Raw genomic sequence first — 27,491 nt, forward strand, 5'->3', positions numbered from 1 at the left:
GCTCAGTGCACGACTGCAGGAAACTTGCAAAACTCTTGATGAAGTTTTGTCCTGTCTCAAACAAACAGAGCAAAGAGACTATTAGTATTACAATGACAGGTGCACTGTGTTTGAAAATTGTTTTAAACCGTGTTTTCAGATTGAAATTGTTCTCTATAAATTGTGTCTGTGTGTTTTTAATGTCCCCGTACAGCACCTTGAATCTACCTCTGTGAATAAAGATGCGTTTTTAATAAAAAAGCTTCGCCTCACTTTTAGACATAGATTCACCCTGCATGGGGTTGTGGGGTTATGCCCGCCTGGGTCGCTCTGTTGACGTCACTAATATGCGACGCACATGTTGAGGTGAAAGTGCACGGCTGCCATTTTTTCCCCCGTAGAAATCTCCCAGAGTAGTTGGACGAGCGAAGACGAAGTGTGAGTTTCTCAGTGACTTTTGAACAGCGTGCTTGAGCCTGTGGACCCGCGGAGGACTCGCGGTGGATGTGCTTTTACAGAAGCTCCGTCTCTCTGACCTCGGCTCGAAGCGCAGCCTCTACACGGGTCTGCAGATGGCTGCTTAGCTCGGCGGGCTAACGTTAGCTGCGGCTGTAAACAAACACCAGAGACGGAGGAGACACTGCTGCCGCTAAAGCGCCGCACAGTCCGCATCCCTGGTGCTAAAGTCCAGCCCGGGACAGAGCCAACACCGGGGGAGAGGAGCGGGCGGCAGGAGCCGGTTCAAATGCGGCATGCACGGATGTTTTCCACACTACTTCAGTTTTGATGACGGTGCGAGTTTCTCCTAAGCAGCTCGGAGCTCAGTGACTTCAGAGCGGGTCCGGGGGAAACACTTGAGGCACTAACACACTCCTGCACGGCGGCATGTCGTCCTTCTCCGAGTCGGCCCTGGAGAAGAAGCTGACGGAGCTGAGCAGCTCGCAGCAGAGCGTCCAGACTCTGTCTCTGTGGATCATCCACCACCGCAAACACTCAGCCCTCATCGTCAAAGTGTGGCACAGAGAGCTGAAGAAAGGTGAGAGCTGCTGCAGGGTGCATGGACACATGTGGAGGAGCAGTGCTGCTGCTGGTGGGGGTGTTGTTGACCTGCAAAGAGGGAGACAGGTGTCAGTGTGGGGGATTTTACTGATTGTTGGAGTTTGGAGGAGTTTGGAGTAGTTTGGTAAAGAGAAGCTTTGTCGCCTCTTTATGTGGAATCATAACACTTCTCCAAGGGAGAGAAAACATAGAAACTTTGAATGTCTCTCAGTACATACCTCCACCAACGGTCCTCTTATAAAACCACATTTAAATTCACTGGATCCAGATGCACTAAAGTACCCACACTCACAGAGATCAGTCTCCTAAACATGCCTTGTTCTTTCATGAAGATCCATGAACTACTCCTTGGGAAATCAGTGATAATGTTGTAAAAGAAAACATCTCATCATGTTAAAGAAAGTTCATTTTGTTCCTGGATCTGTCCCCTGGTCTGGATTCGCACCAAAGTTTAATGAGGTTTCTTCTGATTCACACCGAATCAGTCCACCAAGTTTCTTAGTCATGTATCTAGCGTAAGAATTATATTTCTTCGTAACGTGTAATGTAATGAATTAAATAAGCTTTTTTTTGTCATGTTTTGTCCAGCTAAAAGTTCCAGGAAGCTGACTTTCCTGTATCTGGCCAACGATGTCATCCAGAACAGCAAGAAAAAAGGACCAGAATTCGCCAAAGACTATGAGACCGTCCTCGTCGATGCCTGCTCCCATGTTGCCAGGTACACAATGATGTGACCAGTGAATGACAATGTTTGCCTTCAGACGGCTACAAATAATGGTTAATTTAATGAGTGTGGGTGCGTGTTTGTGAGTGGGCCTGTATATGTCCATGCCTACTGCCCCGACGCTTTTTGAGAAATAGTACTTGATGTAATCCTTGTTTAAAATCCAACACTACTGCTGAAATTATTAGTATATTTTAAGGGTGGAATCTGCTCAGAAGTGAAACATTTTATTGTGATCTGTTTATCCAATCAAATTCTGTTGGACCACCAAAGGTTGCCAAACTTCTTAAATAGTTTTGTGTCAGCCTTCAAACTAAAATGGAGCCTCATTTAACTAAATTTAATGAAAACAACAAAAACCTTATCATAAAAAGAAAGCAGGGAATAGGGGTATGAAATATTTGTTCTCATGTTCTCACATTTTTTGTTGGGTTTTGAGCTATATTGAAAACAAGCTTAGTTTTGTTTTCTACTTTCGCTTTGTTTTGTAAGATAAAAAAAGATGTTGATTTTGAAAGTATGGATGATGCACAAAGACCGAGTTTGTATGAAACTTATACATTTACCAGTTATCTGGAGAAAGACAGATATTTTTTTTTCTTTTTTCACATGTTTTTTGTTTGATATACTAGAAGAAGACGCTTATCTATGAGCTGGGCTAAATGCATTGGCATAACATGGAAATTAGGTGTATATTTATACGTATGAATGTACTGTTCTTGTCTTCTGCTGAACTGTGCTGTTCCTGTGCCTCCCTGCAGTGAAGCAGATGTCGGCTGTAAAAAGCACATGGAGCGACTGCTGAATATCTGGAAGGAGAGAGCCCTGTACAGAGCCGACTTCATTCAGCAGCTCAAACTGGCCATAGAAGACTCAAACAGCCCCAGGCCTTCAGGTTAGACCACTGTTACACAATCGCATTCCTCTACCTATACATAAATATATACAGTCTTTTTTAGGGATGGGTGATACCACAAAAACGTTCTTGATCAGACACCAAGTAAAACCTGATATTTATTCCTATATTAATTAGGGCTGTCAACCCTCCTATTATTACTGTGTACCATACATACAGTAGCTGTAAACTGCTGCATACATGGGGTCTCATCTATTTTCTTTTAAGAGCCGTGTGCATTTCACTGTCAATTTTGACATCATACCAGCAACAATACACCTTTCACAAGAGTTGCAATGTCTATATCTGTAGAATATGTCATAATATGAGTGAGTGCCTTTCCCTCTCTGGTTTTCTCGGGGGAAAAAAAAAAAATCATAATAAACCTTTTGGCACAACAAAGTTTTAAATTTTATTCTTATGTAGGTTTAATAACATGAGTTGGTGGCATTTGACACAGGTGTTTTTTTCTATTCTGTGGTTTCTAAACTTGACATTGCAGAGGAGCAGAAGAAGCCTGTGAAAAGAAGCTACCAAAAGATCCATGAAGAAGAAGATGACGAGGATGACGACTACAGAAGCCACAACTCTCCCAGAAGCACAGATGCCTCCGCAACTCTGCTGGTGAGGAGGCCAGCTTTTTGTTTGAACCACACAAAATCCCTCATGGTTCATCTCCTCCTCGACTCTTATTAACTTTCTCCCCCTGCTCCCTCTAAACACCCTGAAACACCTTTTCAGACAGAGGAGCTGGTGAAGGCCCTGCAGGACTTAGAGAATGCTGCATCAGGCGACGCAGCTGTTCGTCAGAAGATCGCCTCGCTGCCACAGGAAGTCCAGGATGTTTCACTGCTGGAGAAGATCACTGGTAAGCGCTGACATATATATTTTCAGCATAGATTTGCAGGGTTATTATTTGTTCTCATTATGTAATGTTATATTGTTGTTATATTTAAAAACCCTCGTATAATTTAATGTGCTGTATCATAATAGGAACATCTCTGTTGAACTGTGGCGAGGATTGTCGGATGAGTTTATAATGAGAGGAGATTACAGACAAGAGTCATGTGATTCAATTTCAAAAATCACACACACAAACAATAGAAAGTTCATTAAGGTGAAACGAGAAGGACAACAAACACAACCATGCAGTGTTGACAGGTTGAGAAGTAAAACATATCGACCAGTATCAGAAAAAATATACAACACTTAACAAATGGAAAATAAGGTGTTGGGACAAATGTTCAATAGTAAAAAGAAATTATTCGAATGAACAGAAAGCAACGATGTGTGACTTTAACAAGCCCCTTTGACCTCATTCCAGACAAGGAGGCAGCAGACAAGCTGTCGAAGACGGTGGACGAAGCCTGTTTGCTACTGGCTGAGTACAACGGCCGACTGGCTGCAGAGCTAGAGGACCGCAGGCAGCTGGCACGCATGCTGGCCGAATACATCGGCAGCCAGAAGGAGGCGCTCATGGAGAGAGAGAAGAAACTAGAGGTAGGACACTACATGCACAAACCTAACATCTCAGCAGCACACAGAGAACTGAGACCGTACATGTCTGTCCGATTATGCCTGTGCTAAACTCGGTCTGTGTTGTAAACTGTCCTTATATCAAAGAGAAAATTTGCTGCAAATCCACAATTACTATGGATTAAAAAAGATATTGTGTCTTCATACACTTTAATTTTAAAGTTTTAAATGAAGTTAAGTTTATCTTTATCATACTGTACAAGTTTCCAGATTTCAGAAACAAATATGAATACAATGTTATTATAACAGATAAAAATGATGGCTTGAATATGTAAAAAAAAAACACATTTGTAATACACCATCATTATCTTTTAGAACCCTCTATTGTGACACAGAAAATGCCATAGCTATAGTTGTAAGAATTAAGTTCTGCGCTTTGTAGTCAGTTAATAGTTTTCAGCTCAAATGTACCTGTGCTGCCTCTTCTTGTCCACTGCAGGAATACAAGCAGAAACTGGCGAGAGTGACCCAGGTGAGGAAAGAGCTTAAGTCCCACATCCAGAGTCTCCCCGACCTCTCTCTCCTGCCCAATGTGACTGGGGGTCTGGCCCCGCTCCCCTCGGCTGGAGACCTCTTCTCCACCGACTGAGGGGTCTTTGCCCAGAAGAACTACCCCCCCAATGCTCCTCCCCACCTAAACCCAGCCCCATGATTGATTCACAAAAATACTGCAGCTATGTCTCCCACCAGAGGACACATGGTCACACCTCTCTCCGCAGAGTAGTCAGCCCACCTGCATGACAAGAGGGAGAGAGGGACACAAGAGGGAAGGTTTGGTGAAATCAAAATGCTCTGCAGAGGAGAACAGAGACTCTGTCATTCTTGATTTTTCCCTTTCTTGCTCAACCAACAAGGATTCCACCCCACCAGCTCGGAACAAGATTGTTTCCTGTTTGTTTTTATTTTTTTAATGCTGGAGATGTCACTGTTCTTGGAGGAGTGGAGGAGTAAAGAAGCAAATCTTTCACAGACATTAATATTGGTTTTCAGGGCGTGTCGATCTGTGTCTTTCTGTGTGCTACATTTGTATTGAGTGAGCGAAGGTGGGCCATTTGCTCTCCAGTTCTCAGAGTTTGTGACTACACTGTGAATAGGATGCATCATTAGTTTTATTTTTTTGGGCTTTCAGTTAATGGCTTTTTATTGACACATAGTCTGATAGATGGTTTGGATGCGTATGTACAATTAGAGGAGATACCAGATTGGGTTCAGTGTATGTTGGATTTTGGATATTTCATAAATAGTCGTCATTGACGGTTGCTGCAAAACCCACTTGTATTAATAACACCATATAGTCTGTGATGAAAAAGGATTTGTGGGACAGTCTTATCATCCTGACAATAGAAGCTTTGGTTGTTTTGTCTTTCCTCATTTAAAGACTAAAACTGCAAATTCAAAGAACCCACTTGTTATCACACTCTTTTTGGACAGATGCGTGAGAAGGCTAATTGTGTTCATGTGTACTAGACAAGCTTTGAGTTTTGGGAAACAAATTGTCGAAGTTTGAGGAAACAATTCAGTTTGCTTTCTAAGAAACATTGTTGGTTTTTTGTTTTTATGTAAGCGTTTATGAAATGCTAAAATTAAAAAAAATATCGGTATCATCTGAAAGAAAAACTAAAGAAAGGTGTCAAATCATGAGTTTTAGTGTGTGTTGGGTGGGAAATAGGGAAAGAAAGATCAAGATAACTAGGTCAGAACAGGAAAATTCAAAAAAACTAAACGAGTTACATTCGATTATGTGAAATTAACTTGAACCTTCAGCTTCATACTCCAGTTTTTCAGAAAATGAAATTGCCACAATATGGTAAAAATATAAAGAATAACTGATTCATATTTCTTTGCCCCACCTGTGTAAAGATGAAATATTTTACTAAAAAATTAGCAGCCTCAGACTTCAGTCTTTTCTGAAAATTTACAAACCACTGTATAAACCCCTTAATTTATATATTAAGGTCAGGGAAGGAGACTTATTCCCAAAGTAATGTTCGGTACAGCAGGATTTTCTGAACTGTGTCAAACCCAAAACTTTAGTTATCATTTGTTCATCATCTCGTATCTGATTTTCAGTTGTCTGTATGCAGAAAGAAAGAATCCTTTATGGAGAAGTTTTGTGGTAGAACGTGATGAGATGTTTACCAAGACAAAGTCCTCATTTTGTAAAGCTTTCAGGAGCCATTCGCACCTTCTGCTGCTGCCGACATGAGTGTTTTCTAAAGTTAAAGGCGTTTACAAAAACTAACTCACCTGCTGATGCAACAAGCGTGGGGCGAGAAATGCTGTTACAAATCTTTTTCAGTCAACTTCCTGATCGATATTTGATACAACATTTACATCTTAAATAACACAGCTATTAAAGATAAGAAGAAGAAGGGTTCTGTTTGCCAGGAAAGACTTCAGCAACATTTTGACCCACTGTGCTTTACTGTTTATGAGTCAGGTCTTTTCTTACTTTCTTGCTGCGTGATATCTGCAGCATCGCACTGTACCACCAGGACTTTGCCCGTTAGTTTTCTGTAATGAAAGTAATTCGGTGGATGCCAATAAACTGGAACCATTTGAACAATTACTACATGTGTGTTTTACATGGAGTCAACAGAAGGTAAGTACACAGGACTAACCCCTGCATAAATGAAAATGAATTGAGCCAAGTTCAACTTAAATACAACATGAAACAAATTTTTTTTTGACAGTTGGCTGAGCCTTAAAAGTACAATACCATAACATCACTGACACTATGCCAGTATCATTGCCATGGCAATATATTGAAACAAAACAATTTACTACAGTGTCACAAAGAGACATAAAAGGTAATTCAATCCCTTATCGTGGAAGTCTGCAAATGAAGAGGCACAATGGGCCCAATAGTCCAGGAGATGGCGTTATCCCTCTGACAACCAATAACAGCCTTGAGGATTTTTTTATTTTAAAAATCTTTATTTTCATAAGCAAAATAGATTTTTTTTTTCCCGGCATCATTAACATCAAAAATGTTTTCTAAAAAGAGGTGAGAAGTGCTGCTCTCTTGAAAAAACAAAACAACCACTCAAGGTTTATTGTGACATTCAAATGTAACAAAATCAAACTGAAAACAAACTTGTATTCAATGTGTGAGCTCTATCCTACAACAGTGGCAATGTACAACATAGTTAGAGGATGGTGAGTATTGTGCTGTTAGTTACTCTGAAAAGAAAATGCGTAGTATATTCTCGAATAACAGTTGGATTAAAATGTTAAGTGAATTTTTGAAAAACAAAGCTTTATAGCGGCCCCTAAATTAATTAACAGAAGCTCTCCCTGATGTCAAACTCTGGACTGACTCACTCCTTCACGTCAACATTGATGAAGCTCTTGATGTTCTTCAGTTTGTCGCTGTCAAAGTTCACCAGCAGCACGCTGGGGCCAACGCTGGTGGGACTGAACTCCACTCTGACTTTGGCCTCCTCTTTCTGGCCCACAGCTCCAATCCTGCAAGAATCATGTGCAACAGTGGGAATAATGTTTCAAAGCAACCAGAGGCGAGGGCTCTGGCTAATGCTGATCTCTATTCTCATGCACACAGCACGGAAGAAAGGGCTGCACATTGATATCTATTGTATAAATGCTATATTAGTTTTTGTTGGCTTTGGCTTTAAGCTTCATCACAATTAGTTATAGTTACTCAACCAGTTATACACCATCTTGTGCATTAAAATCTAAACATACCGATGGTAATACAGATATAAGTGAAATCTTAGAAAAATAAATAAATAAATCTGCTTGTAACATTTGCAGACTGAGCTGACATACTTTTCTGTTATGGGTTTTCCGTGGGTGAGGCCGACCCCCTCCACGGTGAAGCTGCAGTCCTTCAGAGGCTCTGGTAGAGGGTTCAACAAGGTGAGCTCTGCCATCATCGGCTGCTTCACCGTGGCTTCTCCCACCAGCTGCAGAGACGGGTTCAGGTTAACAGCTTTCATCACGTGAGAGGTGGTTTAATACTGATTAACGTTATGTCATAATAAACCTGCACAAGTTAATGAGAAGGTGCATTTGTCAAATAATGCAAACAATCTCCCATGAGGGCTGACATACGCCTGGTTCATTCTTCACTCCTGGTCATACACCCTGGTGAAAGCCAGTGGGCCGCAACATGTGGGATTTAGCAAATGGACCATTTGCTAAATCCGATGCACCTACTGGTGACAGGGGATTCGCCACAAATAAATATTTGTCTCATACATTGTGGGATTATGTGATTTCCAACATGCACTGTATTTTGAGCTGATGTGAGCTGATTGCTTGGTCCCTTTGATGATGTAATTAACTCATGAGTAAAATGTATTGATTCATTCATTCTGGGTTTTTCTAAACTTTAGAATCTAAAGCACAACACAAGTGTGCACTTAAATTTCTCATGAATAATATTTTCCTCCCCCTTGCCGTCCTCCAATCCATACCTTGATGTCTATTTCTGGCTCGTCGAGGACGATGGTCTTCTCAGTCTTGTTGTAGTCAATGGTCTGTTTGTCAATGGTGATGGCTGTCAGCTGGATCAGCCTGTCTGAGGTGATCACTGATCCATAACTGTCATACTGCAGTTTGAGGGGCAGGCGCTTTACTGAAAATACACATTTAGTCACATTAAAAAGGTTATTGTGTATTCAATCATTATCAGTGTATGAACCAGGTCTGAAGCAGCAGAGGAAGGTATTATATCCTGAGAGACATTTCTGTGGCACATTTAAAAGTGTTTGAATTGGTAAATTAAAACATTTTTTCAGGCACAAAACGGCCTCGTTCAGTCTTTGCACTAGATCATTAAATTAATTTCAGATCAGAGCCAACCTTCTCCGGACGGCACCTCCACTTTGTCTGAAGTGAACCCACAGCTCTCTCCCAGTTTCCCGTTGTAGCCGACGGCTTTGGCGAAGAACAGCACGGTGCAGATTCTGGCCTCCATGTGGTTGTTAGTGATGACAGCGTGCACCTCAAAGTCTGAGCCCACGGTCATGTTGTCAGAGAGCTTGATCTTGAAGATGATTCATTTAACATAATTAGTGGAATATACAATAATAAAAATACATTATACATAGTGTTACTTTAATTCTAATTAGCAGGTAGTTCTTTAAAATTATGTGAAAATCTAAAATAAACAGCTCTTTGGTCATAGGAATAATATATAAAAAACAGTAAAATAAAAATCTATATATAAAAATAAAAAAATGTGTAAAATATGAGCAATGTGTTACAGATGTGCAGAAGCTGTGTAATATGTGCATGTGGTGGATGGTGTGTGTGTTGATGAAAGCTGTCAAATGAATTGCAAAGCTAGGACAACTTATAAAACAATAAATCCACATAGAGTATTTACCAAGAGTGGACACACGTATCTTTGGTGTGAACAAATTACAAACGTACAGTCGTTCATATTCGGCTTCATGTCAGTGAAAAGTGTTTGACAACCACATGTGCTGCATGTCAGTCACACCCATGTTGATAATTTCAACTTGTGATCGTTCCTCTTTGCTCTGCCGCAAAGTAGCACTGTTTTGCAAGTATAAGCATTATTACCGAAACTATTTCTGTTGAGTTGTTTCTGTTTGTGTTTTTAACCACTGGAACTACACTTTACAGGAACAGATGATGTGGCCTTTGTGTAACTCTGGTAAATACCTCTGCCTCCAGTTTATCTAAGGACTGTAAAGAGAAGTACCTTGAGATGGAGGCCCGGCTCTTCTCCTCGCTGCTGTAGCTTGTTGTGGTGCTGGGCTTTCTCATACACCTGCCTTTCCTCCTTTGAGCCTGAAAACCATGGAGATTACAGAGGAGATTGTGTTTATTCAAGCAACTGAACAATTCCAAACACAAAGCTTATTCAAAACTCTGACAGAACACAGATGGACCTTATGGGATTAAGACATTATTTACCCTGCACACTGGCATAGCTGGAAGTTGGGTATTATCTCCCCCCTGTGTGTGTATAAAATAACTCCAAACTGTAATATTACTGAGGAGGGCATCTCCAGATGATTAACATCTGGAGCTGATCAGTCAAAGATCAAGTTCAACAAAGATATGGACCAAAAAACACATTTCTCAAAATAAATCCACAAATGACACAGAGAATAATTGGAATAATTTGACACTTCTATGTATTTATATGAAAGAACCAATCATGAGGAATGTGTGAGAAAGATTTTTACTGTGTCAGCACAGATAACCATACACCATGATCATTTTAATGGAGGAATCTGGAAACGTTTCGCGGACCCTCTGACAGTGTGCCTCGGACCCCCATTTGAGAACCACTGGTTTAAATGACCTCATGATGACGTCATTATGAAACCGCATTATTCCAGTGTTAATGTTTGCTGTCCCTGAGGTATATAGAGCACGTGCTGTGCATCATCACTTCATCTGTGTAACCTCACGAGGCCATCTGTGGAGAGCGTGAGAATGTTTGCATGTACAGTACGTCATGTGTGTGTCTGTGCACATGTAACTCGGCTGCAGTACCTTCTGGATACTTGTAATGGTATGTGATGTCTTTCCTGTCATCTGAGCCCACAGCTTTGGTGCTGATGAAGCGACCCACACTCTTAGTGGAGCCGCTGAACTCGACAATCTCACCATTTGACAGACGCACCAGGTCCACAACATCTGCATTGACCTGTTTCCACACAGGACATGGAAAAACATCAGCTAGCACTACATACAGAGATTCTTTACACACATACATATATAGGCAACATGTCAGTGTATTGTATATTCACTTGAGAAAAAGAATTCTCCTCAGTTTTTCTGAGTTAACGAGATTATTTTCTGTTTTCTTGTGAAAAATGTCTGCTGTTTATCTGAATAGTTCAAAATCCTGTGAGATGGATATGGTTACTGCTTGAAAAAAACCCCAGAAAATGATCTTGTTGATTCAGAAAAATTTAGAAGAATTTGCAGAATGAATGAAATATTCTTCTGTACAAAACTAATAAGTCTCTACTTGTCGGGTGAACTTACTCTGACCCTGGCTTTTAAACTATTTACTAAATAGTTATTAGCTAACTACATGTATATTTGTCTATGTGGTTTTCTTAAAATATTGGTTAAACTCACCTCAGCAAAAATAAAGGGAGCATCATACTTATTGGTCAGCTGTCCTTCCTTGATGGCCTTCAGTGAGGCCGGTCCGCAACAGAAAACACCTGAAAAGCAGTAAAATACAGACATTAACATTATCTGTATTCAGGGGACGCAAATCATTTAAGTAGAAATAAAATACTCAAAGTAACGTAGAAAACACTTCTATAATAATATATTTGTGGATGCATGTCATGCTGTTTCCAGAGAGATTGGACAAGTCTGAACATTTTAGCCAAAATAATCCAAACACCAAAAGGTTAAAGGTTAGAGGTCACATTATCACATTTATAAACACTTCTTCAAAGTAATATTACTTGGATGCCAGTCAGCAGCATTGCAAGGCCAAGGCTGCTCATCTAACCACATTTGATATGGTGACAGCTAATAAATCTTTATAGAGGTTGCATCATCGGAGTGGATTCGTAAAAATAAACCTGTGGAGGACAGTCTCCAGAGGAACCATGTGAACTCTCCAAACACAAGCTGTCACAAGCCATCCCACCATAATCATACACTAAACCTGGGACTTAAACTGAAACTTACCACCCTGGTTAAACACATGACATGCAAACCTCTATGACGCATCTTTGTGGCAGTTTAGTTGCAGTTAAAGACAATTTTCATCACCTCCACTTGTTTCCTGTGGAGTGGGGTCGCTGGCTTGCCACCCATCATACTTCGAGTCCAAGTCTGGACGAGTCATCCAGCTGTCCACCCAAACATGGAAGTTCCTGGGAATGAAGGACAGTAATGTGGCCATTCTGCTTAATGCCAAAAAAAGTCAAAGTTATAAATAATGACAAGACAACCAGAATGAGAAAAAATACAGTATGTATTGTGTAAAGTGACAGTTGTGTTCATGCATGTGCAAAAGCCTAATGTCGACCACAGACTCACCATATCGAATCCCCTCCAGAAATCCTTTCTCCATCTTCATCATACAGGTTTTCTATGAGCAGGTTGGCGTCAGAATCGTGAGCTGATCCAAAGTTAGTGACCACTCGACATGGGATCCCCAGGGCTCGAGACACTGGGGGGGGGAAGAACAGCTTTTCACACAACCTTACAGAAGCATATGCCTGAGGTAAAATGAAATACTATGTCATCATATAATATGTAACATAGATACAAAGTCATTAAAGTTGCACTCCAACCTGTGCACGCAACAGCAGCGAAGACCCAACACTGGCCGTAGCTGACAGGGCCACTTTCAGCCCACTGGTGCAAAATGTCCCCGCTGCCGATCCACGTTCCTGGATGGACCCCACTTGTAATCTCTCCCCAATTCCCCACCAGCACCCCCCTGTCATCATTACTGTTGATCTGTGGGCACAGACAGAGGGGAGACACAAGGGGGAGAGGGGCCATTAAGGGACCATAACTTATTATAGTCACAGAAGAGAATGGGAGGGATTCACAAGTGTACTCCTGAACATTTCTTTTCTTTATTCCTAAAATAAATATGCACAAGATTTCCTAAGGTGTTCGGGAATTCTTTCCTCTTAAACAACAACACGGGATTATGAACAAAACCTGTAAAAACTGAATTTGAATACAAATATTCTCCAATAAAATACATCAAAATCTATCAAGAGCGCATTGTTCCCTCAGCCAAAGAGGTTGTTTTTATCTGTGTTTGTTTGTTTGTTAGCAGGATTGTGCAAAAACTACTCAACCAATACTACCAATGGGGCCAGTATGAGTGTGGGAAATTTGGTGCAGCTTGAGTAAGGGGACGGTTGGGCCTTGGCAGAGGTATGTGCCTTACTGAGGGCCATTGTAGTTCTTGGATCAGATCTTTTTGGTCATATAAACTACACAGTGGTGCCAGCTACTGAATCATGACACCCTGTAGAAACAGCTTTGGATTTTAATCTGCCACCAGCTTGGAACGTTAAAAACTCCCTTTATTTGCTGCAGCTTTGTATCACAAAGGTTTCCAGGGGGAGAGGGGATGGTCTCAAAAGGAGAGAGGCCCTGACCCTAAGAGAGACAGAGAGAGTTCTCTGCTTCACCATGGTGACCGCCGCCTGCACAGCTAAAATAAAGACTTCACCGGCTGGTTTCAAAGACATACATAGGGGATCAACTCATACTAAAGCCTGGACACCTACCATGGCACTCAGCACCCTGGTCACATAAATGGGATTTCTCCTGGCAGAGACGTCCTTGTCAGCGTCAGACACAAACTTGGGGTTTTCATCCAGGATCTTCAGACAGATATCCAGTATTCCTGCTTCAAACTGCAGAGGATGGACACGAGTGAGGGTCAAATAAAGAGCTCAGTCATTTTACATCGTTATTTGGTCAATAACACTGTTATAGTATGTTATAATTTTGAGTAAAGAAGAATTTTCAATGGATGTTTGACTGTACTATAACGTTTAACACATCATGTACCTGTCCGAAGTTCCAGGGTAAACCTTTGATGCGTTTATGTGTTCCCCTGTAGATCTGCCCATTCTGCGCTAAGACATACTCCTGCTTCTTTGTCTCACTGCGCATGTAAACAGCATCTCCTGTGAATCAGCACAGACTCATACTACTATATTACTATTGCTGAGCTATAGGCTTTTGACAATCAATAGATCCTATTTCTACGCTTAGTGATGCAACCACAGTGCAAACACAAGGATTCTTACAGAAAAGAGAAATAAAAGCTGCAAGAGCAACACAACACAATGTGGAACACAAATCATTATGTACTCACTGGAGCACCAGGCGTTAAAAAGCAGGGTGAACTGTCCTAAACTCGTCCTCTGTCCTTTCTGGTCCAGAGTCAGAGAATGAACTCCTATGGGACTGTTGGGGGAGGAATTGATGGACACAGACACTGTGTTTCCAGAGGGATCTTTTATAGCAGATGTGCTCCATTCACCATCCACTGTGGAGTCACGGAGATTTAACGTGACCTTGGTGTCTGATTCTTTCCTGGGCAACGGACCTGGAGAGACACAAACAGTAAATCTGAGAAAAATAATGCCAACACCATTACAATGGTAGCTTTTTAAAAATGTGCAATATAACTATTCATGTGCAAATCTAGTATGTTTAGCATTATATTATGTTCAATATCACGTGCATTACTTCCATATTACATTTTCTCCTAGTATCGTTGTCATTACTCCTTTCTACTGCAACTTTAGGTTTAGAATTAGTTTACTATCTCTTAACTTTATAAAAATTTCACTTATAAATAAAGTCGAATTCATATTATCTTGTCTCAAATCTACGTCCAGATGAGCGACACAAATCCATTACAGCAGCTCTCATGCACGCACACACGCACACACACATTCCCCCCTTGGAATGTTTCTTTCTCACACACAAATAGACCTAATCACAGGGAGATAAGAGGCGCACCTGTTTCTACGATGAGTGAGAAGCTTGTGTCACTCAGATTGAAGTCTTTGCTGCCAGGTTTCAGATGTAAAGTGATGACGAAGGGCTGTCCCCTCCTGACAATCAAACGCTCCTCTCCATAGGGCTCCGTGTGATGGCTGCTGCTGTTGCTCTTAATGTTCAGGTCACAGCGCTCAATGTCCAAGACTGTGGAGAGAGACAAAACATTTACATTTGAAAAAATCTCATGGACACATGAAAAAAAGTTCCTTGATAACTTAATCAAAATGTCTTCACAAATGATAAATCACCAGAAATCATCAAGACAGATAGTGTTCCTCAATGTCCCTTGATCTAACACAGACGTCTTCAACAGGGGGTCCGCGACCAAATTTTTGGTTGATTAGACAATTTTTAATTTTTTTTCCACAAATTTAACTACACATTAACATGAATCCAACATATTGTAGCGAACGGATAAATGGAGGCAGAAGACGTTATCTTTCAGTCAGCAATGCACACATTCAGCGACACACAATAATAAAAACATGAATATATGAACCTGTGTATTATTTGAATAGCTTAGTATTGAATGCACAATAACAGGGTAGCTATGTTTATACATGGCACTAGGCCCAGTTTAATATAAAACACAATTTTATACAACATATCGTAGGGGGTCCCTGCTCTATCTCTCCATCAGTTTGGGGGTCCTTGGCCTGAAAAACGTTGAAGACCCCTGATCTAACATATCTAATGTCATCCACCATTCCTGCTGATGACATTTCACACACCACTCTCTATCTGATACTTACTAGTCATCTGACTCTGAGGTAACACAGAGAAAACTGCATCTGCACTTTAATACAATTCACTGAAAACATGTAAACTACAAAATTAAACAGAAATCATTTATTTTTCTTCCCTTACCTTGACTCATGTCTGCAGCAAAGTCCTTCTCTCTTGGCCTCTGGACAGTGACACTTCAGCTTCAGCCTGTGATTATTGGCCAATGTCCCTGTAGTATAACGACCCCTGAAGGATATTTGTAGCATGTGAAACCGGATCGGAGACGCCCCCATCTGTCTAGTCCTCACATCACTAATTCTGTTTTTAGTCGGGGCGTGGAAAGAGACGCCCCTTCCTCTTTATTCTCCTATTTGTCCGCAGCCTTTAGGGCAACTGTGAATAATTTCTGCTGAAATACTCACAACTCATGTAACCAAAATTATTCATTTGTAAGCAACTGAACAGTCACTGTTAAAGTTTTGTTAAGTTTTTTTTTAAATACTTCAAATAAATATTCCTGTTTTAATTGATTCATTTGCTTCAAATGTAATTGTATACATTGTGTTTATTCCTGAGGCTTTTATTTTTGCTCTTGCTATTTTGCAAATCTTCTGTTACTTATTTGTGTTGTCTTGGAATGTTTTGTGTATTTTCTGCACTTATTACAAATGAGGTCTCTACCTCAATGTGTTTCCAAGTTAAAATAAAGGTTGAATAAATTAATGAATTCCAAAAAAATATAGCATAACACAACAAATAATGGACACCATTCTATACAGCTAAATGTTTTCTATAACTATAAAAAAGAATCCACCCCCAAAATATTTTTAACATGGCTTATTTATGCCATACATTACTGTATGATTCAACATAAACAAAAGGTTGCAATTCAAAATGAGTCATAACTGCTTAAATGGTATAATGCAAAACAGGAACATGTCCAACTGTCAAAACTTGTTTCAATATGTTTCTTTACTTTGAAAGGCAGAAAACTACTTCACACATTTTTGTCAAGTCAGCATGAGTTTTTCACTTTCATTTTTTAATTTTTTTATTACTGGAGGATGTTGTGAAAAAGGTCATGCAACTGCAACATGACTATATCCAGTTTACTATCACGCAACAGATTGCTATTTTGGGCAGTGTGTATGTGCCAAAGTAAAACCTGCACAATGGCAATTAAAAGTTTTGAAACAAGTGTCTGCAGCTGTCTGTCTGTCTGAGGAATTACTCTGTGGAATAAGGAAGTGAAGCATCTTCACATTGGTGCCACATCCTCATGCAGTCTTTCACATCACCTCCAAAAGGTAGTGCAGAGTTTAGAGGAAGAAACCAAACAAAACCTTCTCTAAATTCCACTAAAACAATCCAACAAAAGAAAGAAAGAAAGAATAAACAACTGCACCGACTCTGCATTTACACAAACAGAAGAAGTCATAAATTAAGAAAGTTACAGAGAACAGAAAACACATGGATCTTCCAGGTCATTAAAAGTCAGTGGTTTTTAGGAAAATAAATAAAAGTCGACATTGTGACCATGAAAGATCCAGTCGTCATTTGCATACTGTACATTTTGCATGAACAATAACAAAAGTGATGCCTTCCATCAATAACTTGTTAAAAAATAAAGACAACAAACAAAAATACAACAAAAAGTATTTAAATAAATCAGAGAAACACCTTTTCTGTAATGGTCATTTTCATGTGGGTGAAGCTGGAACATTGATGAGTATGGAACAATTAGTGGACCCTTAATAACAGGAAGTGGTTCTTGCCTGTAGGCGTACGGCCTATATTTGAAATAGTTAAAATCCACATGTGAAAACACTTGAGCCAGTGGTCTGTTCGTCCTGATAAACGTCTAAATATAGAACTACTGTGGTCTAGGTCTGGGTCTGGGTCTGCAACCAGTCCTGGGCTTGTGACCACTTCACTGCTCTGGCCATGAACTGAACCTCAGTTTAACCTTGTGATCTCGTAAACAAAACATTTATAGTCCAGCTGATACAAATGCTTCTTTAGCAACACTTTGCCTGCAGGTAAATCAAATGAAAAGAAGCACAGCAGCAGTGAGTGACAAGGTACTGATCACCACGACAACCGCCTCTCACTGCTCATTAATAATTGTACAGACTATACAGTACAAAAGATCCAACAACATGCATTACAAATGTATCCCTTGACCACAAACTCCTTCATTCTGTGTTATTGTAGCATGACACATACACCTGATACTCATGTATGTATATGCAGAACATGTTTCACTCTCAACAACAGTATAGTCAGTAAACATGTGATGACAGACGACAGCTAACCACATAACAACACATGGTTAGTTCACTGAACACAAAAACAGGTTCCAATGCTGAGTATGTCAATAAACTATGTTCTTCATGTTTAATCCACTGAAGCTGTAGCAGCCGATTGGTTCAACTTGGTTCAATATTAAAATTAAAAAAACATGGCTGGGGATGGAAATATTTCTGCTGCAGTAAAGAACCGAGGCACCTTTTGTGGACAAAGACATATTCTGTGAATATTGGTTAAGATTGTATGTAATGTGTTGTAATGGCAGGCAAACCAGAACATGTGACCACACAAAGCTGCGTCTCGTGACTGTGTGGCCACACGATGTGTTTCCCTGTCCTTTGGTTTAATTGTTTGTTTGTCAGTAGGATTATGCAAAAACTACAGAATAGATTTCCACGAAACTGGATGGAAGGATTGGACCAATTTTGCCGTAAATCCAGGATTTTTTTTTCTCACTTTCTTGACCATTGCAAAATAGCGGAGCGGAGGTACATGCTCTCTGAGCGCCCTCTACTTCCATCAGAGACCGGAAGATGTGCAGGACTGAATGGCTCCAGCCGTCCAAAAATCTGCAACAATATTTAAAGCACAAATTGTTCACTGATAACAATAATAATCATAAAATATGGCTTTGTTTCTCTTTTAAAAACTTTGCACATGTCAGCTCTATAGAAAACACTGTAAAAACGAACTAATCATTTAAAATTTTTAAGTAGAGAGGATTAATTCAGGAAACATTGTACTTTTTAAAATGTATTAATTTATTTATTTTTAAATGGGATTCGTTTCTTGAATAAAATAACTACAGAAATAGTAGGTCAGGTACTCATACACATGTAGGCTAAAATTTGGTATAATCAAATAAATAATTGATTGTATATATTGTTTCTCCCTTTTAAGTTTGTCAAGGAAAGACTCACAATAAAGATGCAGAATAACCTCTTTACCAGTTGTGTTGCTTTATATACTTTCAATATTTAAATTTGATTTAGGACATATTTACCTTCTGTAGGGAATCCAGGGTTAAACTTCTGTTGATTTTACGATTATAATTTCTTCACTCTGAAATGCAAGATAACAAACACAAAGATGTGCTATTAAAATACCTGTGTGTATGATTTAGGGGGAAAGTGAATGCAATATTATTATTATGTTTATGAATTAATAGTTTTTTATTAGTGATGTTATTAGCTCGGAATGAACCGTTCATGTCTATATAGAGAGCGGATCTTTCACTGGGTCATGTTGCACCCCCATGTTTCTACGGTTGTCCAGAGCAGACAAACCAAACACTGGCTCTAGAGAGGACAGGACCCTCCACGATTTTACTTTAACCAAGGTTCTCCTACTACAGGCTTGGAAGGGGAGGATAGCGTATGAGATATTCAGTTGGTTGCAATAAATAGCACACACTTGTCCTTTAATTCATTCATGAGCAGATTTTTAAACCTTTTTTTCAAACTTTAAGACATATTAACAGAACCCCATGTGATTGAAACCATGGCCATCAGCTTGTACGTATATCAATTTACTAGATTTCATTATTTTAAGTTCACTTGTACCTGGGCATTAGCTAGATGTGGAGGTTTGGGTGCGACACCCGGTTTCTTTCTGATGATCACCGGTGAGCTGTTTCTCCTCAGGCTAGACGTCTGACTCAGTGGTAGGCGGGGCTTTGAATTTTGGGACATGAACGAGGAGGAGGAGTTTTCCACTGCCTCTCCACCAATGGCAGACAGGCAGCTGGGGTCCGAGCTGCTCAAGACATTGATGTTTTCCCCAGATGACTCGGTGCTGTCCACTAACACAGAAACACAAACACTTTGAGAAACAGAAAAGGCTGAAGTTTGTGCATTTTTTGAAATAATTAGAAAATTGATCCAATTTGATCAGTTCAAGTTCCATAACATCGTCCAGACAATGAGAAGATTGATTGAGGACAAATCAGTGGGAGTGCATGTCTTGCTGTTTTCCAGTGTCATTCTTGTTGCTACCACCAGAGAGTGTCAAAATTAGCAGATCTACAGTGACTTTACAAATATCTTTTCATATTTGAATTTCACATGATGTTCATTAAAACATTAATGGATTCTGAAAGACTACAACAGCCAACAGACCCCTCTGTCCTCCAAAAACTATTTAAAGACTGCAAAAATAACTCACATAGAGGATGATGAGTTTTCCACTGCTCACAGTTACGATGAAGATGCTGATGAAGATGCTGATGGTTGAGTTCATTGTCAGTCACTGCCTCAGGGAAGGAGCAGATGGCTGGACCGGTCTCCAATCCCTGCGACTGGTTCCCAGGATATCCAGCAGGGGGCAGCGAGCCCCGGCCAGAGGAGGAAGACGATTGGCTGAGGGTGGTGGAGGCCGTGCTGCCAGAGCCAATGGAGTGTGGCCGTGGATAGTCTACGTCCCTGTGAGAACAACACGCCACAGGGACTGACAAACACATAGATAATGATGCGCTGGGTCAGTGAGCAATGAGGACACAAGCATGACTTGCAGTTACTTCACTAATACACTTGTTAAATGTAGTTACTTTGTTAATCATATAAGCGTTTGTATCCTCGATACCACAGTGGGAGGAAGTGAAGATGTGTCGTCCATCTTTATATACAGTCTATGATGACAATGCTAATCTGCAGATTTTAGATGGTGGAATGTTGCTGCCGTGTTCACCATTTTAGTTAAGCATAAGAGCATGCTAACATTTGCAAAAGATCACAAAACATAGTACAGCTGAGGCTGATGGGAATCAGAAGGTTTTAGAAAAAAATTAAATTTTGACCTGAGGATGGCGCAAGATGAAAGGTCATTTCAGTTTGGACCAAGGTGGCAGAAAAGCTAAGATTGATCTGAAGTGTAAAATGTTGTGTGTGTAGCTCCTTACTTCTCCCAGGCAGGACACAGCTGACGGCTCGGTCACAAATCGCAGCATCGCTGGGTTGAATGTCCATGAAATGTTTGCTGGCCATTCCCATAAACACCCTCTCCTGTATACGAAGCTCTGGAACATTAAGTATATTCACAATATGTTTTCTAGATCTACAAAGCACTGCTAAATGAAAGAAAAATATATATTGTTGTTTTAACAACCTCTGCTGTGAGTGGCCTGATCCCACAGGATCCTCTCCAGATCGGTGGTCCAGGCTTTCTTCACCTCCATGCTGGAGGATTTCAGGGTGTAGGTGTCCTCGCTCTTCCTTCTGCGGAACCAGATCTCAAAACACAGGCCGCTCACACCAGAGTTATGGGTCATCCCAATGTCGCTCGTCTGGAAGAGAAAACACAACGACATGTCTTGGCTCCACTAGATACCTTTAAATGCTGGAAGCTTCAAATGTCTGACTGAAGTGTAACTCAGAACTATGAGAAGTAAATATGTCAATACATCAAGGTTGACTATCAAGGCTTTCTCTGTGCTGACCTTGAATGACTGCTTGTAGACATACACATCATTGCCGACATCTGTCCTCTTGGTCTTGCTGAAGAGGACGAGATGTTCAAACAGAAAGATGCGGCGGACACATTTCTTCTTCCTAAAGAAAACTGTGAACTCATCCTGACGAATCAGCTGGCCCTGCTCTTTCAAATTCACCTGAGAGAACAGAGGAGAGCAGCCGCAGAGCAGAAAGGAAAAGACGGTTAACTTCATTTAACTTCTGTATATTAACAATGTCTGATCTAACTTTTTAGTATCTTACATCACAGTCCTGGATCGCATCCATTGTGAGCAAGTCGTTGCCGTGACGCATCTGAAATCGAACCAGGTCGGCGGCAGCCTGGATCTCAGACCTCTCCCGCTCCCTCTCGCTGCTTGTCAGATCAGGCACAGACACACCCTGGCCACACACACTTTGTGCGCACACAGAAGATTCGAGAAGTGTGTCCTGGATCATGTCTTTTGGTCTGTATGAGCCGGCCAGAGACAACATGTCCTGCAGCAGCAGGCTGTACTTGCTGATCCTCTGGATGGGCCTCAGCAGGTAGGATGAAAGATCCATCATGTCCCCCAGCTCCTGCTGCTTCCTCTGTGGGGGGAAACAAAGTGGACTGTAAAGCTGAGAAGATGAAGCATGGAGCTAATGCTTTCACAGGGTCAGAAACTGTTCAACAAACAGACAAATCCAGGTGATTGAAATGGAACATGTGAAGCTGCAGGCACCCATAAACTGTTTATAAAGATGGACGACGTGACAGTTCCCCAAAAAAGTGAAGCCAAATCCTCTTGATCCCCCCCTGGTGGCTGATCGCAATACAGGTTATAAACCCTGCCTCCTCCATGGTAATAGATGAGAGGACCAAACTAAAAAGTCTAAAAAAAAACTAAAGAAATCAAATATGATTTGTCATTTTTTTTGTGGACTTATCACACTGCTGTTTGTTTAAGTGATAATCTTTCCAGTAGGTTTGGTTTAAATTTGTTACTTGGTAAAAAAAACTGGGTGATATGTCATGATTGACAGCTGCGACTCACTCATGATTGGTCCTCACCATGATCACAGATGGCGGCACTCGCATCAGTGATATTTCAGCTTTATTTTTGTATAACAGGAGGAAGTGGAGACACGTCGTCCGTCTTTATATACACCCAAGGAAACATCACTACAAACTTGTCTTTACAATCATTTTAAGGGCTTGAACAAGATCTGAAAACTTTAGTGTCACAAACAATTACAGAAAAATAAAACACAAATGAAAAAGATGAAACTTAATCTCCATTGCATGTACAACGATTTCTGCCATAATCCCACAATGCAATGCATCACATCTTACAGTAGCAAAAACAAAAGTGATGACAGATGATGATCTCAATTTACTGCTCACTACAGAGTAACTGTCTGTTATATGGATTTCTGGCACAGCCTTTGTTTAGAATATTACACACTCTCTAATATACTCAATGTACTGTAAGCTAATGTGTCATATATCAAAGCTTTAATGTAGTGCTGGCACATGCAGCTACAAGACGTAAACTGCATGTGTCACTTTGAATCCACTAAAGGAGTATGTGATCAAGTGATAGATAACTGGAAACTGCTTAACAAAAAAATTAGATCATCCTCTCCAGATGAATGCTCTCATCAGAGAGTGTTTTTTAAATTAAATTACTAAATTTTGAAATTAAATTTTTTCTAAAACGTGGGAAAGATGGAGAGGAGAAGGAAAACTAAACCTCTTGTGTTGCTGCGTTAAGAGAGAGACAGGATGTAAAATCGGACCTTGAAGATGTCGTGGCGTCGGTGCAGGATGAGGGCGTCTGACTGAGGTTTGTTCTTGCTGTACAGAGCGTACAGGCCAAAGCTCTCACTCTGTGGACACAACCAACGTCAGAAATATGAGAGAACACATTTTATTTAAGACACCAGAGTAAACTGATTTACAAGCCACGTATTCATGTGCTATAAAATGGATTCATTGACCTTCATTGACATTATGAGACTAATCTTGTTACTGTATGAGTTTATTTCTGGTTTCATTACATCACGAGAAGCATTATTAAACTACATTTTCACATTAATAAAAAAATATATAAAACATACACAGTTAATTTGATGATAGTTGCACAGTGACTACTCACATGTCTGAGAAAGCAGCGGGCCACCATGGCCGGGTCCCTCTGGCAGGCCTCCAGCTCTGGCAGGAAGTAGTGGCTGTGGAAGTTGTAAAGCTTCTCCAGGTTCCCGAAGATGATGCCTCGCTTGCCCCTGAGGTCCTGGGGGATGTCAGGTCTGTCCAGCAGGGGGAGGTAGTGGGTCAGGATGTAGCTGAGCGATCGTACGTACTCCCTCTCCGTGACCACCAGCTCCTCCAGGACACGCTTCAGCCTCCTGATGACACAAACACAACACATATCTATTCAACTTCAAACACAGACAATAACCGTGTACACTTAACTACATAAAAGCATTTCAACATGATACCTAATGAAATATTTATTAGCGAGTAGAATTTGTAAGTGACTAATTTCATGTTTTCTTCTGCATCATTTCAATCCAGATAATACTAGGAAAGAATTTAGAGTTATTTTAAATCTAAAATCGTTTTCCCTGTCCTTGTTGAATGATACTTTATTTTCTGCATACTGTGATTGACTTATTGATTAGTTAGATCGGCATGAGCTTTTTGTCTTTTGAAACATTGATGGAAGGACAACATTTTTAACTTACTGTTAGTTTCTCCGTGTTCTCCTGCTATCTGGTCCTGGGACGAGTTTTAGAATTAGTTGCAGGAGATAAGGTCACTATGTTTCTGAGTTGATGTCAAAGTGAAGATGAACTTTGACCTTTTGGATATGAAACATCACCCTTTTATCATTTTATCCTATGAGACATTGTAATTAGCACATTTATTCTTGGTGTTTTGTTACAGTGACCGTCACCTTTGTCCTCTGTCCACCAAAAGTATAAGTTTCTTATTCCACACCAAGTGAAGTGATATATAGATTATGCATCATTATCAAAACACTGTCCTTTTTCTCTCTACATCCACTGTGATAGTCAAGAAACATGCTGAACATGGATGGATTACGAGACGACAGGTCCCTGGGCACAAAAATAGAGGGATCTTATTGCACAGTATGTGGCTCCTCTGCTCTCGTATAAGGGTTTTTTTAAAAAAATCATATTTTATACTTTATTTAAGAGCGGGTCTTTCTCTTTTAGGGGGCGGGACTTGTTGATTTCATGTTTGGATTTTGTAATGTTTTAACTCAAAACCTGGGACAACTTCAGGTTTGCACAAAAAAATCCAAGAGCAGAAAAATAAAAAATCTGAGAGCAGGAGAAAACAAATCTGAGAGCAGATGTTTCACACCTGCAGAGAAGCAGTGTGAGCGCGAGGAGATCCAAGCACAGGAAATCCAAGCAGAAGCAGCGTATATTTGAGTGCGAGCGCAGGGTTTTGAGTGAAAACATTAGAAATCTGAAAGTGAAAAGAGCTGAAAAGAAACTAATCTTAGCCTAAATGAAGTGCAAAACTGTGCTAAAGTACTATAGGACAACACTGGGATTAGTGAAGCCTCTTCTCACTGTCGACTGAGCATGTTCACTTTGCAGAGAGACACATCTCATTGTTAGAAACCACTTTAAGCTACAGGATTGTGCATCGTGGCCCTGTTCGATAATCCATCCATGTTGCTGAATTAAAAAAAGAGAAGCAAAGAGATACCTGGAGCACGTCACTGTCAGCTTAGAGACAGAAAAGAGTGCATGGAATCTCATTAAGACTCACAACATTAGAGAAATGAAAATGTAGCATTGAATTTCTCACAAAATATCATTCTTCCAGAGAAGATGTTATGAACTTACAGAGCATTGCTGGCACTCTCCTGAGGATTCGCCAAATAAAACGCCCCCTCATATCTGCCCCCTATGGGCAGGCTGGAGTGTTTGGAGCATATAGTCCCATCACCACCTGCAGCTCCCCGCTCGCTCAGACAGGAGTCCTCTGAGCAGAAGCTGCCGTGGCGGGAGATCTGGAACTTCTGAGCCTCCTTGAGAATCCGACAGGACGGCTGACCGTGGTGGGAGCAGGACGATGGCGGTCGGACTCGCTGCTCTGGGGGAGTGGAGGACCCTGCCGTCGCCGCCCCTGTGGTGCCCGAGTCTTGGCTCACCGACCTCGTTTTGAGGCCTCGCGCCCATGGAAACCACTGGCAGCCGACGGTGTGGGACTGGGACAGAGCGGCAGCATCCCGCTCTCTCCTCGCTCTGCTCGTCTGTCTCCTCCTCGCCTCTCTCTCTGTTCTCCTTCCTGATCTATTCAAAAATTAAGTGCTGAGTCAGGAAACAAGTGCTGCAGCAAGAAATTGATTCGCGATAAAGGAGATCAAGGCTCCTCACCCCTGTTTGAATGAAATACTCTGGTTGAATCCAAATCAATGGATACGAGTCCACTCACCAATGACTTGTATTACCTGTGAGGTGACTGTGGAGGGACCTTTGACCCCTGGCTGGTTCCAGCATCACTGGGATCCTCAGGTTTGACGACGATGTCACAGCCGGCTACATTGGTTGAATTAGTGCTGTTGCTGCCCATGATCGGCTTTCTCTTCCCTAAATCCACCGCGCCGGACACGATGCCCTCCCACTGCGGGTGCCGAGGCCCGGGGGTCGATTGCACCACCAGATTCTGTCCACCGGGTGACGTCGTCTGAATATTAGTGCTCACCACATCTACATAGCGACACTCACAACTGCTGCTCGACTCTGGGTTTTGGTGGTGCAGTTCATCCACACTCTGCATCCTCTCCTGAAGCTGCTGTCTGGCCTCCTGACACCTGAGCCAGGCTACGTTCCACACCCGCATCCCCCTGGTGCCCTGCAGGGCGCTGGCCTGAGCCTTCACCTCCTGAAACCTCTCCGGGCTGAACTGGAGAAACCGCTCTTGAAATGTCTGAAGAATTGAGTTGTCGTTGCCTGACAGTGAAGCACTGGTGGTTGTACCGTCTTGTTGGTTCTGTTGAGAGTTTGTTTGACTCTGGTCCAGGTAATCAATGCATTCGCCGGCCAGAGCTGCTGCCTGTGTGCAAGAGAGGTTCTCTTTTAATACAGAAAAAAACAAAACTGCCTTTTCTTTGTTTTTCATAAAGCTACCGACTCAAATGTTGATGTAGCAGTAACATTGTTCATTTGCTGAAAACTACAAGAAGTGTATGAGTAAAACAGATGTAATTGTTTTCCTGCTGATTGATATTTGCATGAGAACAAGGGAAGTTTACAAAGAAAGTCTCATTCATGTGTTACTCACATGGACTCTCTGGTAACTAAGTATATTTATTTGAGAACTATTTCAAGATATTTGTGTTTCTCTTAAGAGCTTAAAATTTGATTTGGCATTTGCATTTTCATATACAAATATCTCAGGCTGAAAGGAGGTGACATACATGTACAAGACACCAACAAAGATGTCAACTTGGAAAGACAAGGCTCCAGAGTTTCTGAACACTGATTTTATACAAACCTGCTCACAAAAATCACACACGTTGACCATGATCTGCAGCTCTCTGCCGCAGGCCTCGGCCCTGCACAGGAACTCCTCCAGGCCTGACTTGAAGGTGCAGACAAAAGTCCTGAATGTCTCCGTCTCTGGGTAGTAGTGGCCGCTCTGCTGCAGCCGCTCTGCCTCGGACACTAACGACATGGCGTGGTGCCTTCGGTCCTGGGGCGGGAGAGGAGAGACATTCAGAGCGCCGGATTGACAGACAACCGCCAATAATACAAACACAGACACATGCAGAGACGCACATTTGCCTCAATAAGGAAACCAGTGAAGCTGTTGAGGATCTGCTCCATTCTGTCCCCAGAGTCTTCCACAGACTCAGCCTCCAGCAGGTGGCGCTCTCCTTCTACATGAAACCAATGATGCATCTGCAGGGACAGAAAGATGCAAAAAACAACATTTGGTAAGTAAACATGTTCTTACTCAAGGATATGTCATACGTCTAATGTGTCTTATTTTGTTCTCTTTCTATATACGATCCCGCACTTTGAATTTAAATCTTTAATTTTGATAAATTATGAATAAATATGAATAGGTGGATACATGTCCCTGTGTTTTTATGAGTATATCTCCTTTTAGTTAATATCTTAACTTGTATGTATGTAAACTGTTTAAAGTTGCTTTATTCTATTATTAGAGTACAGTTAATATAACTAATTCTTTATCACAGGCTTCAAGTGGTGGCACAGGAACAAAAAGTCCAAAATATAAAATATTTAATATAATTTA

The 27,491-nt window shown here is 41.1% G+C and overlaps 3 protein-coding genes across 4 annotated transcripts in view; 1 reads left to right on the forward strand and 2 right to left on the reverse strand.

The window, feature by feature from the left end:
* The first annotated feature begins 335 nt into the window (after window positions 1-335).
* On the forward strand, window positions 336-6,762 carry rprd1b (regulation of nuclear pre-mRNA domain containing 1B). The gene is made up of 7 exons (XM_035160204.2): window positions 336-1,015; window positions 1,627-1,756; window positions 2,524-2,657; window positions 3,160-3,281; window positions 3,399-3,525; window positions 3,982-4,157; window positions 4,633-6,762. The coding sequence occupies exons 1-7, from the start codon at window positions 865-867 to the stop codon at window positions 4,780-4,782; spliced, it is 990 nt and encodes a 329-aa protein (XP_035016095.1). The 5' UTR covers window positions 336-864; the 3' UTR covers window positions 4,783-6,762.
* Window positions 6,763-7,109: 347 nt separating this feature from the next.
* Window positions 7,110-15,733, reverse strand: LOC118111537 (protein-glutamine gamma-glutamyltransferase 2). The gene is made up of 15 exons (XM_035160203.2): window positions 15,585-15,733; window positions 14,676-14,861; window positions 14,023-14,256; window positions 13,713-13,831; window positions 13,427-13,555; window positions 12,467-12,635; window positions 12,210-12,342; window positions 11,940-12,043; window positions 11,286-11,374; window positions 10,692-10,845; window positions 9,889-9,977; window positions 9,021-9,204; window positions 8,633-8,793; window positions 7,983-8,119; window positions 7,110-7,661 (listed from the first exon to the last, which is right to left on the reverse strand). The coding sequence occupies exons 1-15, from the start codon at window positions 15,592-15,594 to the stop codon at window positions 7,514-7,516; spliced, it is 2,046 nt and encodes a 681-aa protein (XP_035016094.2). The 5' UTR covers window positions 15,595-15,733; the 3' UTR covers window positions 7,110-7,513.
* A 532-nt stretch (window positions 15,734-16,265) lies between these two features.
* Window positions 16,266-27,491, reverse strand: part of LOC118110646 — a 28,127-nt gene continuing 16,901 nt past the window's right edge. Inside the window, exons 12-25 of one of the 2 annotated variants that reach the window (XM_035158588.2) lie at window positions 27,008-27,130; window positions 26,724-26,921; window positions 25,678-26,282; window positions 25,070-25,519; window positions 23,341-23,590; window positions 22,982-23,071; window positions 21,464-21,790; window positions 21,187-21,357; window positions 20,856-21,033; window positions 20,650-20,766; window positions 19,917-20,198; window positions 19,316-19,554; window positions 18,757-18,815; window positions 16,266-18,322 (exon numbers count right to left, since the gene is read on the reverse strand). In XM_035158588.2, the coding sequence (XP_035014479.2) occupies window positions 18,777-18,815; window positions 19,316-19,554; window positions 19,917-20,198; window positions 20,650-20,766; window positions 20,856-21,033; window positions 21,187-21,357; window positions 21,464-21,790; window positions 22,982-23,071; window positions 23,341-23,590; window positions 25,070-25,519; window positions 25,678-26,282; window positions 26,724-26,921; window positions 27,008-27,130 (3,069 nt within the window). In that variant the 3' untranslated portion in view covers window positions 16,266-18,322; window positions 18,757-18,776. Of the gene's footprint in view, window positions 18,323-18,756; window positions 18,816-19,315; window positions 19,555-19,916; window positions 20,199-20,649; window positions 20,767-20,855; window positions 21,034-21,186; window positions 21,358-21,463; window positions 21,791-22,981; window positions 23,072-23,340; window positions 23,591-25,069; window positions 25,520-25,677; window positions 26,283-26,723; window positions 26,922-27,007; window positions 27,131-27,491 lie in introns of those variants that run through there. The other variant, XM_047340425.1, reaches the window with a different exon arrangement.

The sequence above is a fragment of the Hippoglossus stenolepis genome, chromosome 6, assembly GCF_022539355.2.
Source record: "Hippoglossus stenolepis isolate QCI-W04-F060 chromosome 6, HSTE1.2, whole genome shotgun sequence".
Lineage (NCBI taxonomy): Eukaryota > Metazoa > Chordata > Actinopteri > Pleuronectiformes > Pleuronectidae > Hippoglossus > Hippoglossus stenolepis.

What these genes read in the sequence shown, in the direction of transcription:
- rprd1b (XM_035160204.2), top strand. Translation starts at nt 865, where the DNA reads ATGTCGTCCTTCTCCGAGTCGGCCCTGGAGAAGAAGCTGACGGAGCTG. An exon ending in GCACAGAGAGCTGAAGAAAG is followed by an intron (nt 1,016 to 1,626) that starts GTGAGAGCTGCT and finishes TGTTTTGTCCAG; the next exon opens with CTAAAAGTTCCAGGAAGCTG. An exon ending in AGAGAGAGAAGAAACTAGAG is followed by an intron (nt 4,158 to 4,632) that starts GTAGGACACTAC and finishes TGTCCACTGCAG; the next exon opens with GAATACAAGCAGAAACTGGC.
- LOC118111537 (XM_035160203.2), bottom strand. An exon ending in CCATTACAAGTATCCAGAAG is followed by an intron (nt 9,978 to 10,691) that starts GTACTGCAGCCG and finishes CATGGTTTTCAG; the next exon opens with GCTCAAAGGAGGAAAGGCAG. An exon ending in GGAGGTGCCGTCCGGAGAAG is followed by an intron (nt 8,794 to 9,020) that starts GTTGGCTCTGAT and finishes GTGTATTTTCAG; the next exon opens with TAAAGCGCCTGCCCCTCAAA.